This window comes from Oncorhynchus keta, chromosome 17 (assembly GCF_023373465.1).
Source record: "Oncorhynchus keta strain PuntledgeMale-10-30-2019 chromosome 17, Oket_V2, whole genome shotgun sequence".
NCBI classification, from domain to species: domain Eukaryota; kingdom Metazoa; phylum Chordata; class Actinopteri; order Salmoniformes; family Salmonidae; genus Oncorhynchus; species Oncorhynchus keta.
The window spans coordinates 55,643,441-55,659,255 of NC_068437.1; the positions used below are offsets into that span (position 1 = coordinate 55,643,441).

General features: G+C 47.3%; 1 protein-coding gene across 1 annotated transcript; it reads left to right on the plus strand.

Moving 5' to 3' along the window:
• Positions 1-519: 519 nt before the first annotated feature.
• Positions 520-1,707, plus strand: LOC127908380 (integumentary mucin C.1-like; the record flags this gene model as incomplete). The annotated part of the gene is made up of 1 exon (XM_052466695.1): positions 520-1,707. A coding segment is annotated over one exon (1,188 nt), but the record flags the coding sequence as incomplete, so codon positions are not given.
• Between the last annotated feature and the right edge of the window lie 14,108 nt (positions 1,708-15,815).

Genomic DNA, 15,815 nt, shown 5'->3' on the forward strand with positions numbered 1-15,815 from the left:
CACTACCACCACTACCACTACCACCACTACCACTACCACCACTACCACTACCACCACTACCACCACTACCACTACCACCACTACCACCACTACCACTACCACCTCTACCACTACCACCACTACCACCTCTACCACCACTACCACTACTACCACCTCTACCACTACTACCACTACCACCACTACCACTACTACCACTACCACCACTACCACTACTACCACCTCTACCACCACTACCACTACCACCACTACCACTACCACCTCTACCACCACTACCACCACTACCACCTCTACCACTACTCCCACCATTAACCCCACAACCACCACTACCACTACTACTACTACCACCACCACCACGACCACTACTACCACCTCTACCACCACTACTAGTACCTCTACCACCACTACTACCATCTCTACCACCACTACCACCACTACTACCACCTCTACCACCACTACTACCACCCTACTACTACTACCACTACTACCACCTCTACCACCACTACCACCACTACTACCACCTCTACCACTACTACCACCACTACTACCACCCCTACTACTACTGCCACTACTACCACCTCTACCACCACTACTACCACCCCTACTACTACTACCACTACTACCACCTCTACCACCACTACTACTACTACTACTACTACTACCACCTCTACCACTACTACCACCCCTACTACTACTACCACTACTACCACCTCTACCACTACTACTACCACTACTACCACCTCTACCACCACTACTACTACTACTACTACTACTACCACCTCTACCACTACTACCACCCCTACTACTACTACCACTACTACCACCTCTACCACCACTACCACCACTACTACCACCACTACCACTACTACCACCTCTACCACTACTACCACCACTACCACCTCTACCACCACTACCACCACTACCACCTCTACCACTACCAGCACTACCACCACTAACACTACTACCACCACTACCACCTCTACCACTACCACTACTACCACCACTGCCATCACTACCACCTCTACCACTACCACCACTACCACCTCTACCGCTACCACCACTACCACTACTACCACTACCACCACTACCACATCTACCACTACCACCACTACCACCTCTACCACTACCACCACTACCACCACTACCACCTCTACCACTACCACATCTACCACTACCACTACTACCACCTCTACCACCACTACTACCACCCCTACTACTACTACCTCTACTACCACCTCTACCACCACTACTACTACTACTACTACTACCACCTCTACCACTACTACCACCCCTACTACTACTACCACTACTACCACCTCTACCACCACTACCACCACTACTACCACCTCTACCACTACTACCACCACTACTACCACCACTACCACTACTACCACCACTACCACCTCTACCACCACTACCACCACTACCACCTCTACCACTACCAGCACTACCACCACTAACACTACTACCACCACTACCACCTCTACCACTACCACTACTACCACCACTGCCATCACTACCACCTCTACCACTACCACCACTACCACCTCTACCGCTACCACCACTACCACTACTACCACTACCACCACTACCACATCTACCACTACCACCACTACCACCTCTACCACTACCACCACTACCACCACTACCACCTCTACCACTACCACCACTACCACATCTACCACTACCACCACTACCACCACAACCACTATTACCGCTACCACCACTACCACTACTACCACTACCACTACCACATCTACCACTACCACCACTACCACTACCACCTCTACCACCACTACCACTACTACCACTACCACTACCACTACCACCTCTACCACTTCCACCACTACCACCTCTACCACTACCACCACTACCACCTCTACCACCACTACCACCTCTACCACTACCACTTCCACCACTACCACCTCTACCACTACCACCACTACCACCTCTACCACCACTACCACCACTACCACCTCTACCACCTCTACCACTACCACCACTACCACCTCTACCACCTCTACCACTACTACCACTACCACCTCTACCACTACCACCACTACCACCACTACCACTTCTACCACTACTAACACTACCACCTCTAGCACTACCACCACTACCACCTCTACCACCACTACCACCTCTACCACTACTAACACTACCACCTCTACCACTACTAACACTACCACCTCTAGCACTACCACCACTACCACCTCTACCACCACTACCACCACTACCACCTCTACCACTACCACCTCTACCTCTACCACCTCTACCACTACCACCACTACCACCTCTACCACTACCACCTCTACCTCTACCACCTCTACCACTACCACCACTACCACCTCTACCACTACCACCTCTACCACTACCACCTCTACCACCTCTACCACTACCACCACTACCACCTCTACCACTACTACCACTACCACCTCTACCACTACCACCACTACCACCACTACCACTTCTACCACTACTAACACTACCACCTCTAGCACTACCACCACTACCACTTCTACCACTACCACCACTACCACCTCTACCACTACCACCACTACCACCTCTACCTCTACCACCTCTACCACTACCACCACTACCACCTCTACCACTACCACCTCTACCACTACCACCTCTACCACCTCTACCACTACCACCACTACCACCTCTACCACTTCTACCACTACCACCACTACCACTTCTACCACTACCACCACTACCACTTCTACCACTACTAACACATCCACCTCTAGCACTACCACCACTACCACCTCTACCACCACTACCACTTCTACCACTACCACCACTACCACCTCTACCACTACCACTACTACCACCACTACTACCACTACCACCACTACCACCACTACCACTACCACCTCTACCACCTCTACCACTACCACCACTACCACCTCTACCACTACCACCACTACCACCACTACCACCACTACCACCACTACCACTACCACCTCTACCACCTCTACCACTACCACCACTACCACCTCTACCACTACCACCACTACCACTACCACCACTACCACCTCTACCACTACCACCTCTACCACTACCACTACCACCACTACCACCTCTACCACTACCACCACTACCACCTCTACCACTACCACCTCTACCACGGCGCCGAGAGAGATTTCCGCCTCGCTTCGCGTTCCTATGAAACTATGCAGTTTTTCACTCCCTAGCATACTTCTAGCCAATGTCCAGTCTCTTGACAACAAGGTTGATGAAATCCGAGCAAGGGTAGCATTCCAGAGGGACATCAGAGACTGTAACATTCTTTGCTTCACGGAAACATGGCTCACTCGAGAGACGCTATCGGAGTCGGTGCAGCCAGCTGATTTCTCCACGCATCGCGCCGACAGAAACAATCATATTTCTGGTAAGAAGAGGGGCAGGGGCGTATGCCTTATGGCTAACGAGACGTGGTGTGGTCACAACAACATACAGGAACTCAAGTCCTTCTGTTCACCTGATTTAGAATTCCTCACAATCAAATGTCGACCGCATTATCTACCAAGGGAATTCTCTTCGATTATAATCACAGCCGTATATATTTCCCCCAAGCAGACACATCGATGGCTCTGAACAAACTTTATTTGACTCTTTGCAAACTGGAATCCACATATCCTGAGGCTGCATTCATTGTAGCTGGGGATTTTAACAAGGCTCATCTGAAAACAAGACTCCCTAAATTGTATCAGCATATCGATTGCGCAAACCAGGGCTGGTAAAACCTTGGATCATTGCTATTCTAACTTCCGCGACGCATATAAGGCCCTCGCCCGCCCTCCTTTCGGAAAAGCTGACCACGACTCCATTTTGTTGCTCCCTGCCTACAGACAGAAGCTAAAACAAGAAGCTCTCGCGCTGAGGTCTGTTCAACGCTGGTCCGACCAATCTGATTCCACGCTCCAAGACTGCTTCCATCACGTGGACTGGGATAGGTTTCGTATTGCGTCAAACAACAACATTGACGAATACGCTGATTCGGTGAACGAGTTCATTAGAACGTGCGTTGAAGATGTCGTTCCCATAGCAACGATTAAAACATTCCCAAACCAGAAACCGTGGATTGATGGCAGCATTCGCATGGAACAGAAAGCACGAACCACAGCTTTTAATCAGGGCAAGGTGACCGGAAACATGACCGAATACAAACAGTGTAGCTATACCCTCCGCAAGGCTATCAAACAAGAGACAAAGTAGAATCGCAATACAACGGCTCAGAAACGAGGTATGTGGCAGGGTCTACAGTGAATCACGGATTACAAAAAGAAAACCAGCCCCGTCACGGACCACAATGTCTTTTTTTCTTCTTTTTTTCATTTCACCTTTATTTAACCAGGGAGGCCAGTTGAGAACGCCTTTATTGAACCAGGGAGGCCAGTTGAGAACACCTTTATTTAACCAGGGAGGCCAGTTGAGAACACCTTTATTTAACCAGGAAGGCCAGTTGAGAACACCTTTATTTAACCAGGGAGGCCAGTTGAGAACACCTTTATTTAACCAGGGAGGCCAGTTGAGAACACCTTTATTTAACCAGGGAGGCCAGTTGAGAACACCTTTATTTAACCAGGGAGGCCAGTTGAGAACACCTTTATTTAACCAGGGAGGCTAGTTGAGAACACCTTTATTTAACCAGGGAGACTAGTTGAGAACACCTTTATTTAACCAGGGAGGCCAGTTGAGAACACCTTTATTTAACCAGGGAGGCTAGTTGAGAACACCTTTATTTAACCAGGGAGGCTAGTTGAGAACACCTTTATTTAACCAGGGAGGCCAGTTGAGAACACCTTTATTTAACCAGGGAGGCCAGTTGAGAACACCTTTATTTAACCAGGGAGGCCAGTTGAGAACACCTTTATTTAACCAGGTAGGCTAGTTGAGAACACCTTTATTTAACCAGGTAGGCTAGTTGAGAACAAGTTCTCATTTGCAACTGTGAATTGGCCAAGATAAAGCATAGCGTGTATAAGGTAGTAGTTTTGGAATTGTTAGTGAGATTACTCGTTGGTTATTACTGCACTGTCGGAACTAGAAGCACAAGCATGTCGCTACACTCGCATTAACATCTACTAACCATGTGTATGTGACAAATAAATTTATTTGATTTTGATTTTTACCACCTCTACCTCTACCACCACTTCCAACACTACCACCTCTACCACCAATACCACCTCTACCACCACTACCACCTCGACCTCCACTACCACTACCACTACCACTACTACACATTTAGCTTCCACACATAGCTGACTGTCTCCCTGGCTTCCACACATAGCTGACTGTCTCCCTGGCTTCCACACATAGCTGACTGTCTCCCTGGCTTCCACACATAGCTGACTGTCTCCCTGGCTTCCACACATAGCTGACTGTCTCCCTGGCTTCCACACATAGCTGACTGTCTCCCTGGCTTCCACACATAGCTGACTGTCTCCCTGGCTTCCACACATAGCTGACTGTCTCCCTGGCTTCCACACATAGCTGACTGTCTCCCTGGCTTCCACACATAGCTGGCTCGACTTCATGAGGTGTGATACTAACCTTATAGGACTATGGACTAGACTACATGAGGTGTGATACTAACCTTATAGGACTATGGGCTGGGCTACATGAGGTGTGATACTAACCTTATAGGACTATGGGCTAGACTACATGAGGTGTGATACTAACCTTATAGGACTATGGACTAGGCTACATGAGGTGTGATACTAACCTTATAGGACTATGGACTAGACTACATGAGGTGTGATACTAACCTTATAGGACTATGGACTAGACTACATGAGGTGTGATACTAACCTTATAGGACTATGGGCTAGGCTACATGAGGTGTGATACTAACCTTATAGGACTATGGACTAGTCTACATGAGGTGTGATACTAACCTTATAGGACTATGGGCTAGACTACATGAGGTGTGATACTAACCTTATAGGACTATGGACTAGGCTACATGAGGTGTGATACTAACCTTATAGGACTATGGACTAGACTACATGAGGTGTGATACTAACCTTATTAAAACATATAGGACTATGGACTAGACTACATGAGGTGTGATACTAACCTTATAGGACTATGGGCTAGACTACATGAGGTGTGATACTAACCTTATAGGACTATGGACTAGACTACATGAGGTGTGATACTAACCTTATAGGACTATGGACTAGTCTACATGAGGTGTGATACTAACCTTATAGGACTATGGACTAGACTACATGAGGTGTGATACTAACCTTATAGGACTATGGGCTAGGCTACATGAGGTGTGATACTAACCTTATAGGACTATGGGCTAGACTACATGAGGTGTGATACTAACCTTATAGGACTATGGACTAGTCTACATGAGGTGTGATACTAACCTTATAGGACTATGGGCTAGACTACATGAGGTGTGATACTAACCTTATAGGACTATGGACTAGTCTACATGAGGTGTGATACTAACCTTATAGGACTATGGACTAGGCTACATGAGGTGTGATACTAACCTTATAGGACTATGGGCTAGGCTACATGAGGTGTGATACTAACCTTATAGGACTATGGGCTAGGCTACATGAGGTGTGATACTAACCTTATAGGACTATGGGCTAGACTACATGAGGTGTGATACTAACCTTATAGGACTATGGACTAGTCTACATGAGGTGTGATACTAACCTTATAGGACTATGGACTAGGCTACATGAGGTGTGATACTAACCTTATAGGACTATGGGCTAGGCTACATGAGGTGTGATACTAACCTTATAGGACTATGGGCTAGGCTACATGAGGTGTGATACTAACCTTATAGGACTATGGACTAGGCTACATGAGGTGTGATACTAACCTTATAGGACTATGGACTAGACTACATGAGGTGTGATACTAACCTTATAGGACTATGGACTAGACTACATGAGGTGTGATACTAACCTTATAGGACTATGGGCTAGGCTACATGAGGTGTGATACTAACCTTATAGGACTATGGACTAGTCTACATGAGGTGTGATACTAACCTTATAGGACTATGGGCTAGACTACATGAGGTGTGATACTAACCTTATAGGACTATGGACTAGGCTACATGAGGTGTGATACTAACCTTATAGGACTATGGACTAGACTACATGAGGTGTGATACTAACCTTATTAAAACATATAGGACTATGGACTAGACTACATGAGGTGTGATACTAACCTTATAGGACTATGGGCTAGACTACATGAGGTGTGATACTAACCTTATAGGACTATGGACTAGGCTACATGAGGTGTGATACTAACCTTATAGGACTATGGACTAGACTACATGAGGTGTGATACTAACCTTATAGGACTATGGACTAGTCTACATGAGGTGTGATACTAACCTTATAGGACTATGGACTAGTCTACATGAGGTGTGATACTAACCTTATAGGACTATGGGCTAGACTACATGAGGTGTGATACTAACCTTATAGGACTATGGACTAGACTACATGAGGTGTGATACTAACCTTATAGGACTATGGACTAGTCTACATGAGGTGTGATACTAACCTTATAGGACTATGGACTAGACTACATGAGGTGTGATACTAACCTTATAGGACTATGGGCTAGGCTACATGAGGTGTGATACTAACCTTATAGGACTATGGGCTAGACTACATGAGGTGTGATACTAACCTTATAGGACTATGGACTAGTCTACATGAGGTGTGATACTAACCTTATAGGACTATGGGCTAGACTACATGAGGTGTGATACTAACCTTATAGGACTATGGACTAGTCTACATGAGGTGTGATACTAACCTTATAGGACTATGGACTAGGCTACATGAGGTGTGATACTAACCTTATAGGACTATGGGCTAGGCTACATGAGGTGTGATACTAACCTTATAGGACTATGGGCTAGACTACATGAGGTGTGATACTAACCAATAAGTTAGGGATGTCGAGAATTTAAGCAGCTTTTCGCAGCTTTTTGTTAAAAATGGCGCAACATTTCAGCGCCCTGCTATTCATGCCAGGAATATAGTATATGCATATGATTAGTATGTGTGGATAGAAAACACTCAGACGTTTCTAAAACTGGTTAAATCACGGCTGTGACTATAACAGAACGTGTGTTTCATCGAAAAGTGCAGGAAAATCTGATCACTGAAAATGGAAAACAATATCCATGCGCGACTTCCAGGAATTGTTATAGGTGAACCGGATTAAATAGGGCTGAGGTTGCAGTACCTACAGCTTCCACACGTTGTCTAGAGTCTTGTCATTTGCCTAGGCTTTGATTCTTGGTCAAACCGAATCAAGGGAACCGATTCCCTCCGGTCTCCGACCGGATGTTTTGGTTGAGATTTCTCAGGACAGTATTTCAATAAGGACACCTATAGAATTGACATCGCCTCGTGATCAATTGTATCACTTATTAACGTGTACTAATACCTAAAGTTGCATTACAAAAGTATTTCGAAGTGTTTTGTGAAAGTTTATCGTCGACTTTTTTAATTTAAAAAAATGACGTTACGTTAGAAAAGGCTATTTTTTTCCGTTGTTCACACTGTGTTCATAGATCGATATCTAGGCTATATATGGACCGATTTAATCGAAAAAAAGACCCAAAATGATGTTTATGGGACATCTAGGAGTGCCAAGAAAGAAGCTCGTCAAAGGTAATGAATGTTTTATATTTTATTTCTGCGTTCTGAGTAGCCCCCGGCTATCGCAAAATCTGTCGTTATGTGACGGTGCAGTATTTGGGGGATACATGCTATCAGATAATAGCTTCTCATGCTTTCGCCGAAAAGCATTTTACAAATCTGACTTCGGTAACTAGATTCACAACGAGTGTAGCTTTAATTCAGTATATTGTATGTGCATTTTAATGAAAGTTTGAGTTTTATCAAAAACTATACGTGGCGTACTTGAAATTTCCGCTGATATATGTTCCCACCACGGGACCACTGCCCTAACTTAAAATATATAGGACTATGTATGGACTAGGCTACATGAGGTGTGCGACTAGGACTCGAAAAAGCAAAAGAGAAATGACATTGTTTCTAAAGCTGGGCATCATTTACAAGTGATAATATATAATTTACAAGTGATAAACTAATATTGTCACCCATCACACTATTCTTGATTTAATCTTATCTTTACATATACTAAATAATAATATAAACATAATATATCACCACCACTACAACCCAGAGGGCCCAGTTCCCTGCCAGAATATCAGCCTAGAGGGCCCAGTTCCCTGCCAGAATATCAGTCTAGAGGGCCCAGTTCCCTGCCAGAATATCAGTCTAGAGGGCCCAGTTCCCTGCCAGAATATCAGCCTCGAGGGCCCAGTTCCCTGCCAGAATATCAGCCTCGAGGGCCCAGTTCCCTGCCAGAATATCAGCCTAGAGGGCCCAGTTCCCTGCCAGAATATCAACCCACAGGGCCCAGTTCCCTGCCAGAATATCAGGCTAGTGGGCCCAGTTCCCTGCCAGAATATCAGGCTAGTGGGCCCAGTTCCCTGCCAGAATATCAGGCTAGTGGGCCCAGTTCCCTGCCAGAATATCAGCCTAGTGGGCCCAGTTCCCTGCCAGAATATCAGGCTAGAGGGCCCAGTCTCCACCCAGACTATCAATCTATAGGACCCAGTTCCCTCTCAGAATATCAGTCTAGAGGGCCCAGTCTCCACCCAGACTATCAATCTATAGGACCCAGTTCCCTCTCAGAATATCAGTCTAGAGGGCCCAGTCTCCACCCAGACTATCAATCTATAGGGCCCAGTTCCCTGCCAGAATATCAGGCTAGAGGGCCCAGTTCCCTGCCAGAATATCAGCCTAGTGGGCCCAGTTCCCTGCCAGAATATCAATCTAGATGGCCCAGTCTCCACCCAGACTATTAATCTATAGGACCCAGTTCCCTCTCAGAATATCAGTCTAGAGGGCCCAGTCTCCACCCAGACTATCAACCTAGAGGGCCCCTACCTGATTGATAGAGTGCCCTGATCCAGTCCTGCTCAGCATGTTTTTATTGGGACTGCTCGCTAGCTCTCCTGCAGTACGGGGTCAGAGGTCAGATACGCATAACAGTTAATCTATTGTGGACTGCACTAGACTGGTTCACTATCCGTCTCTGTCTCTCTCCCCTCTTTCTTTCTCTCTCTCTCTCTCTCTCTCTCTCTCTCTCTCTCTCTCTCTCTCTCTCTCTCTCTCTCTCTCTCTCTATCTATCTCTCTCTCTCTGTCTCTCTCTCTCTCTGTCTCTCTCCCCTCTCTCTCTCTCTGTCTCTCTCCCCTCTCTCTCTGTCTCTCTCTCTGTCTCTCTCTGTCTCTCTCCCCTCTTTCTCCCTCTCTCTCCTTCTGTCTCTCTCCCCTCTCTCTCTCTCTCTCTCTCTTTCTGTCTCTCTCCTCTCTCTCTCTCTGTCTCTCTCTCTCTCTCTCTCTCTCTCTCTCTCTCTCTCTCTCTCTCTCTCTCTCCCCTCTCTCTCTCTCTGTCTCTCTCCCCTCTCTATCTCTCTCTGTCTCTCTCTGTCTCTCTCCCCTCTCTCTCTCTCTGTCTCTCTCCCCTCTCTATCTCTCTCTGTCTCTCTCTGTCTTTCTCCCTCTCTCTCTCTCTACCTCTTTCCTCTAGCCTCTCTCCCACCCTCTCTATGTCTCCCTCTCCCCTCTCTCCCTCCCCCATCTCACTCTCGCTCTCTCCCTCCCTATCTCTCTCCCTCTCACCCTCTCGACCCCCCTCTGTCTCTCCCTCTCTCTATATATATACCTCTCGCTCCCTCTCTCTCTCTCTCTCGCTCTCTCTCTCTCTCTCTCTCTCGATTCAACTTCAATTCAATGTAAGGGCTAAATTGGCATGGGAAACATATGTTAACATTGCCAAAGCAAGTGAAGTAGATAATAAACAAAAGTAAAATAAACAATAAAGACATTACAAATGTCATATTATGTGCAAATAGTTCAAGTACAAAAGGGAAAATAAATTAACATAAATATGGGTTGTATTTACAATGGTGTTTGTTCTTCACTGGTTGACCTTTTCTTGTGGCAACAGGTCACAAATCTTGCTGCCTGTGATGGCACACTGTGGTATTTTACCCAAGGAATATGGGAGTTTAACAAAATTGGGTTTGTTTTTCTTCTTTGTGGATCTTTGTGGATCTATGTAATCTTTTAGGGAAATATGTGTCTCTAATATGGTCATACATTTGGCAGGAGGTTAGGAAGTGCAGCTCAGTTTCCACCTCATTTTGTGGGCAGTGTGCACATAGCTTGTCTTGTTTTGAGAGCCATGTCTGCCTACGGCGGCCATGTTGGGTAAGTGACGGTGGATAGGTACTTTGTAATTATCTTTTTGTTTTCTCATGATTTGGTTGGGTCTAATTGTGCTGTTGTCCTGGGGCTCTGTGGCGTCTGTTTGTGTTTGTGAACAGAGCCCCAGGACCAGCTTGCTTTGGGGACTCTTCTCCAGGTTCATCTCTCTGTAGGTGATGCCTTTGTTATGGAAGGTTTGGGAATCGCCTCATTTTAGGTGGTTGTAGAATTGAATGGCTCTTTTCCCAAATGGCTCCCGAAGTTCATATTCACTGTCCTACTAGCGATACTAAGACTCTTGATGCTTTTCAAACTTCCGGAATGCTTCCTTATTTGGCAAATCTGACCACGACTCCATCTTGCTCCTCCCGTCCTGTAGGCAGAAACTCAGACAGGACGTGCCCATGCTTCGTGAAATTCAACGCTGGGGCTGACCAATCGCAATCCACGCTTCAGGATTGTTTTGATCACATGGACTGGGATATGTTCCAGTTAGCTTGCGATAATAATCTATACACGGATACGGTGAATGAATTCATAAAGAAGTGTATAGGAGATGTCATGACTATTAAAACTTACCCTAACCAGAAACCGTGGATAGATGGTAGCATTCACGCAAAACTGAAAGAGTAAACCACCGCATTTAACCATGGCAAGGTAACTGGGAATATGGCAGAATATAAACAGTGTAGTTATTCACTCCGCAAGACAATAAAACAAGCTAAACGTCAGTATAGAGATAAAGTGGAGTCGCAATTCAACGGCTCAGACACGAGAGGTATGTGGCAGGTATGTCACCTGACAGATAATCATGGACTACAAAAGGAAAACCAGCAATGTCGCCGAGACCGACATCTTGCTTCCGGACGGGCTAAACACCTTCTTTGCACGCTTTGAGGATAACACAGTGCCACCGACGCTACCAAAGACTGTGGGCTCTCCTTCTCCGTGGCCGACATGAATAAAACCCAGACGACATCCCGTCTTCAGAGAATGCGCAGACCAGCTGCGAGTGTTTACAGACATATTCAACCAATCCTTATCCCAGTCTGTTGTCCCCACATGCTTCAAGATGGCCACCATTGTTCCTGTACCCAAGAAGGCAAAGGTATCTGAACTTAATGGCTATCGCCCCGTAGCACTCACCTCTGTCATCATGAAGTGCTTTGAGAGACTAGTCAAGGATCATATCACCTCTATCTTACCTGTCACCCTAGACCCACTTCAATTTGCTTACCGCCCAAATAGGTCCACAGACGATGCAATCTCAACCACACTGCACACTGCCCTAACCCATCTGGACAAGAGGAATACATATGTGAGAATGCTGTTCATCGACTACAGCTCGGCATTCAACACCATAGTACCCTCCAAGCTCGTCATCAAGCTCGAGACCCTGGGTCTCGACCCCGCCCTGTGCAACTGGGTACTGGACTTCCTGATGGGCCGCCCCCAGGTGGTGAGGGTAGGCAACAACATCTCCTCCCCGCTGATCCTCAACACTGGGGCCCCACAAGGGTGCGTTCTGAGCCCTCTTCTGTACTCCCTGTTCACCCACGACTGCGTGGCCACGCACGCCTCCAACTCAATCATCAAGTTTGCGGACGACACAACAGTGGTAGGCTTGAAAACCAACAACGACGAGACGGCCTACAGGGAGGAGGTGAGGGCCCTCGGAGTGTGGTGTCAGGAAAATAACCTCACACTCAACGTCAACAAAACTAAGGAGATGATTGTGGACTTCAGGAAACAGCAGAGGGAACGCCCCCCTATCCACAACGATGGAACAGTAGTGGAGAGGGTAGCAAGTTTTAAGTTCCTCGGCATACACATCACAGACAAACTGAATTGGTCCACTCACACAGACAGCATCGTGAAGAAGGCGCAGCAGCGCCTCTTCAACCTCAGGAGGCTGAAGAAATTTGGCTTGTCACCAAAAGCACTGACAAACTTCTACAGATGCACAATCGAGAGCATCCTGTCGGGCTGTATCACCGCCTGATACGGCAACTGCTCCGCCCTCAACCGTAAGGCTCTCCAGAGGGTAGTGAGGTCTGCACAACACATCACCGGGGGCAAACTACCTTCCCTCCAGGACACCTACACCACCCGATGTCACAGGAAGGCCATAAAGATCATCAAGGACAGCAACCACCCGAGCCACTGCCTGTTCACCCCGCTATCATCCAGAAGGCGAGGTCAGAACAGGTGCATCAAAGCTGGGACCGAGAGACTGAAAAACAGCTTCTATCTCAAGGCCATCAGACTGTTAAACAGCCACCACTAACATTGAGTGGCTGCTGCCAACCCACTGACACTGACACTGACTCAACTCCAGCCACTTTAATCATGGGAATTGATGGGAAATTATGTAAATATATCACTAGCCACTTTAAACAATGCTACCTTATATAATGTTACTTACCCTACATTATTCATCTCATATGCATACGTCTATACTGTACTCTATATCATCGACTGCATCCTTATGTAATACATGTATCACTAGCCACTTTAACTATGGCACTTTGTTTACATACTCATCTCATATGTATGTACTGTACTCGGTACCATCTACTGTATCTTGCCTATGCTGCTCTGTACCATCACTCATTCATATATCCTTATGTACATATTCTTTATCCCCTTACACTGTGTATAAGACAGTAGTTTTGGAATTGTTAGTTAGATTACTTGTTGGTTATTACTGCATTGTCGGAACTAGAAGCACAAGCATTTCGCCACACTCGCATTAACATTTGATTTGATTTAGGCTACCCTGCCGCCTCTACACTCTAACCACTAGGTTACCCTGCCGCCTCTACACTCTAACCACTATGCTACCCTGCCGCCTCTACACTCTAACCACTAGGCTACCCTGCCGCCTCTACGCTCTAACCACTATGCTACCCTGCCGCCTCTACGCTCTAACCACTATGCTACCCTGCCGCCTCTACGCTCTAACCACTAGGCTACCCTGCCGCCTCTACACTCTAACCACTAGGCTACCCTGCCGCCTCTACGCTCTAACCACTATGCTACCCTGCCGCCTCTACGCTCTAACCACTAGGCTACCCTGCCGCCTCTACACTCTAACCACTAGGCTACCCTGCCGCCCCTCCACTCTAACCACTAGGCTACCCTGCCGCCCTCCACTCTAACCACAAGGCTACCCCTGCCGCCCCTCCACTCTAACCACTAGGCTACCCTGCCGCCCCTCCACTCTAACCACTAGGCTACCCTGCCGCCCTCCACTCTAACCACTAGGCTACCCTGCCGCCCCTCCACTCTAACCACTCCACTCTAAGGCTACCCTGCCGCCCTCCACTCTAACCCTCCACTCTAACCACTAGGCTACCCTGCCGCCCCTCCACTCTAACCACTAGGCTATCCTGCCGCCCCTCCACTCTAACCACTAGGCTACCCTGCCGCCCCTCCACTCTAACCACTAGGCTACCCTGCCGCCTCTACACTCTAACCACTAGGCTACCCTGCCGCCCCTCCACTCTAACCACTAGGCTACCCTGCCGCCTCTCCGCCCCACTTTGGCTTTGATGCCTCATGATTGAGTATTGCTCTGTTCAAGTAGACTGTGATTTTGCTTTGATCTGATTTGAGGTGTCAGTGGACTGACTGTGAACTTACTGAGTGACTCTGGGTTGAGGTCAGTGATAAAGTAGTCTACAGTACTACTGCCAAGAGATGAGCTATAGGTGTACCTACCGTAGGAGTCTCCTCGAAGCCTAACATTGACTATGTACATACCAGCGTGCAACAGAGGTGCAGGAGTTGTGACCCATTTTTGTTATGTTGTCGTAGACGTGCCTAGGAGGGCATATGGGATAGGGAATGCTGTCACCTCCTGGTAGGTGTTTGTCTCCCTGTGTGCTGAGGGTGTCAGGTTCTTGTCCAGTTCTGGCATTTAGGTCTCCACAGACTAGTACATGTCCATGGGTCTGGAAATGATTGATTTCCCCCTCCAGGATGGAGAAGCTGAAGTATGGGGATTCTAGTGGGGGATATAGGTAGCACACAGGAGGACATTTTTCTCTGTTGAGATCATTTCCTTTTGATTTTCTAGCCAAATGTAAAATGTTCCTGTTATGATTCATTTAATAGAGTGAGTTAGGTCTGCTCTATACCAAATTAGCATACCCCCTGAGTCTCTTCCCTGTTTCATACCTGGTAGTGTGGTGGATGGGACTACCAGCTCTCTGTAACCTAGAGGGCAACCAGTGGGTCCGTCTCCTCTATACCACCCACCTGGTAGTGTGGTGGATGGGACTACCAGCTCTCTGTAACCTAGAGGGCAACCAGTGGGTCCGTCTCCTCTATACCACCCACCTGGTAGTGTGGTGGATGGGACTACCAGCTCTCTGTAACCTAGAGGACAACCAGTGGGTCCGTCTCCTCTATACCACCCACCTGGTAGTGTGGTGGATGGGACTACCAGCTCTCTGTAACCTAGAGGGCAACCAGTGGGTCCATCTCCTCTATACCA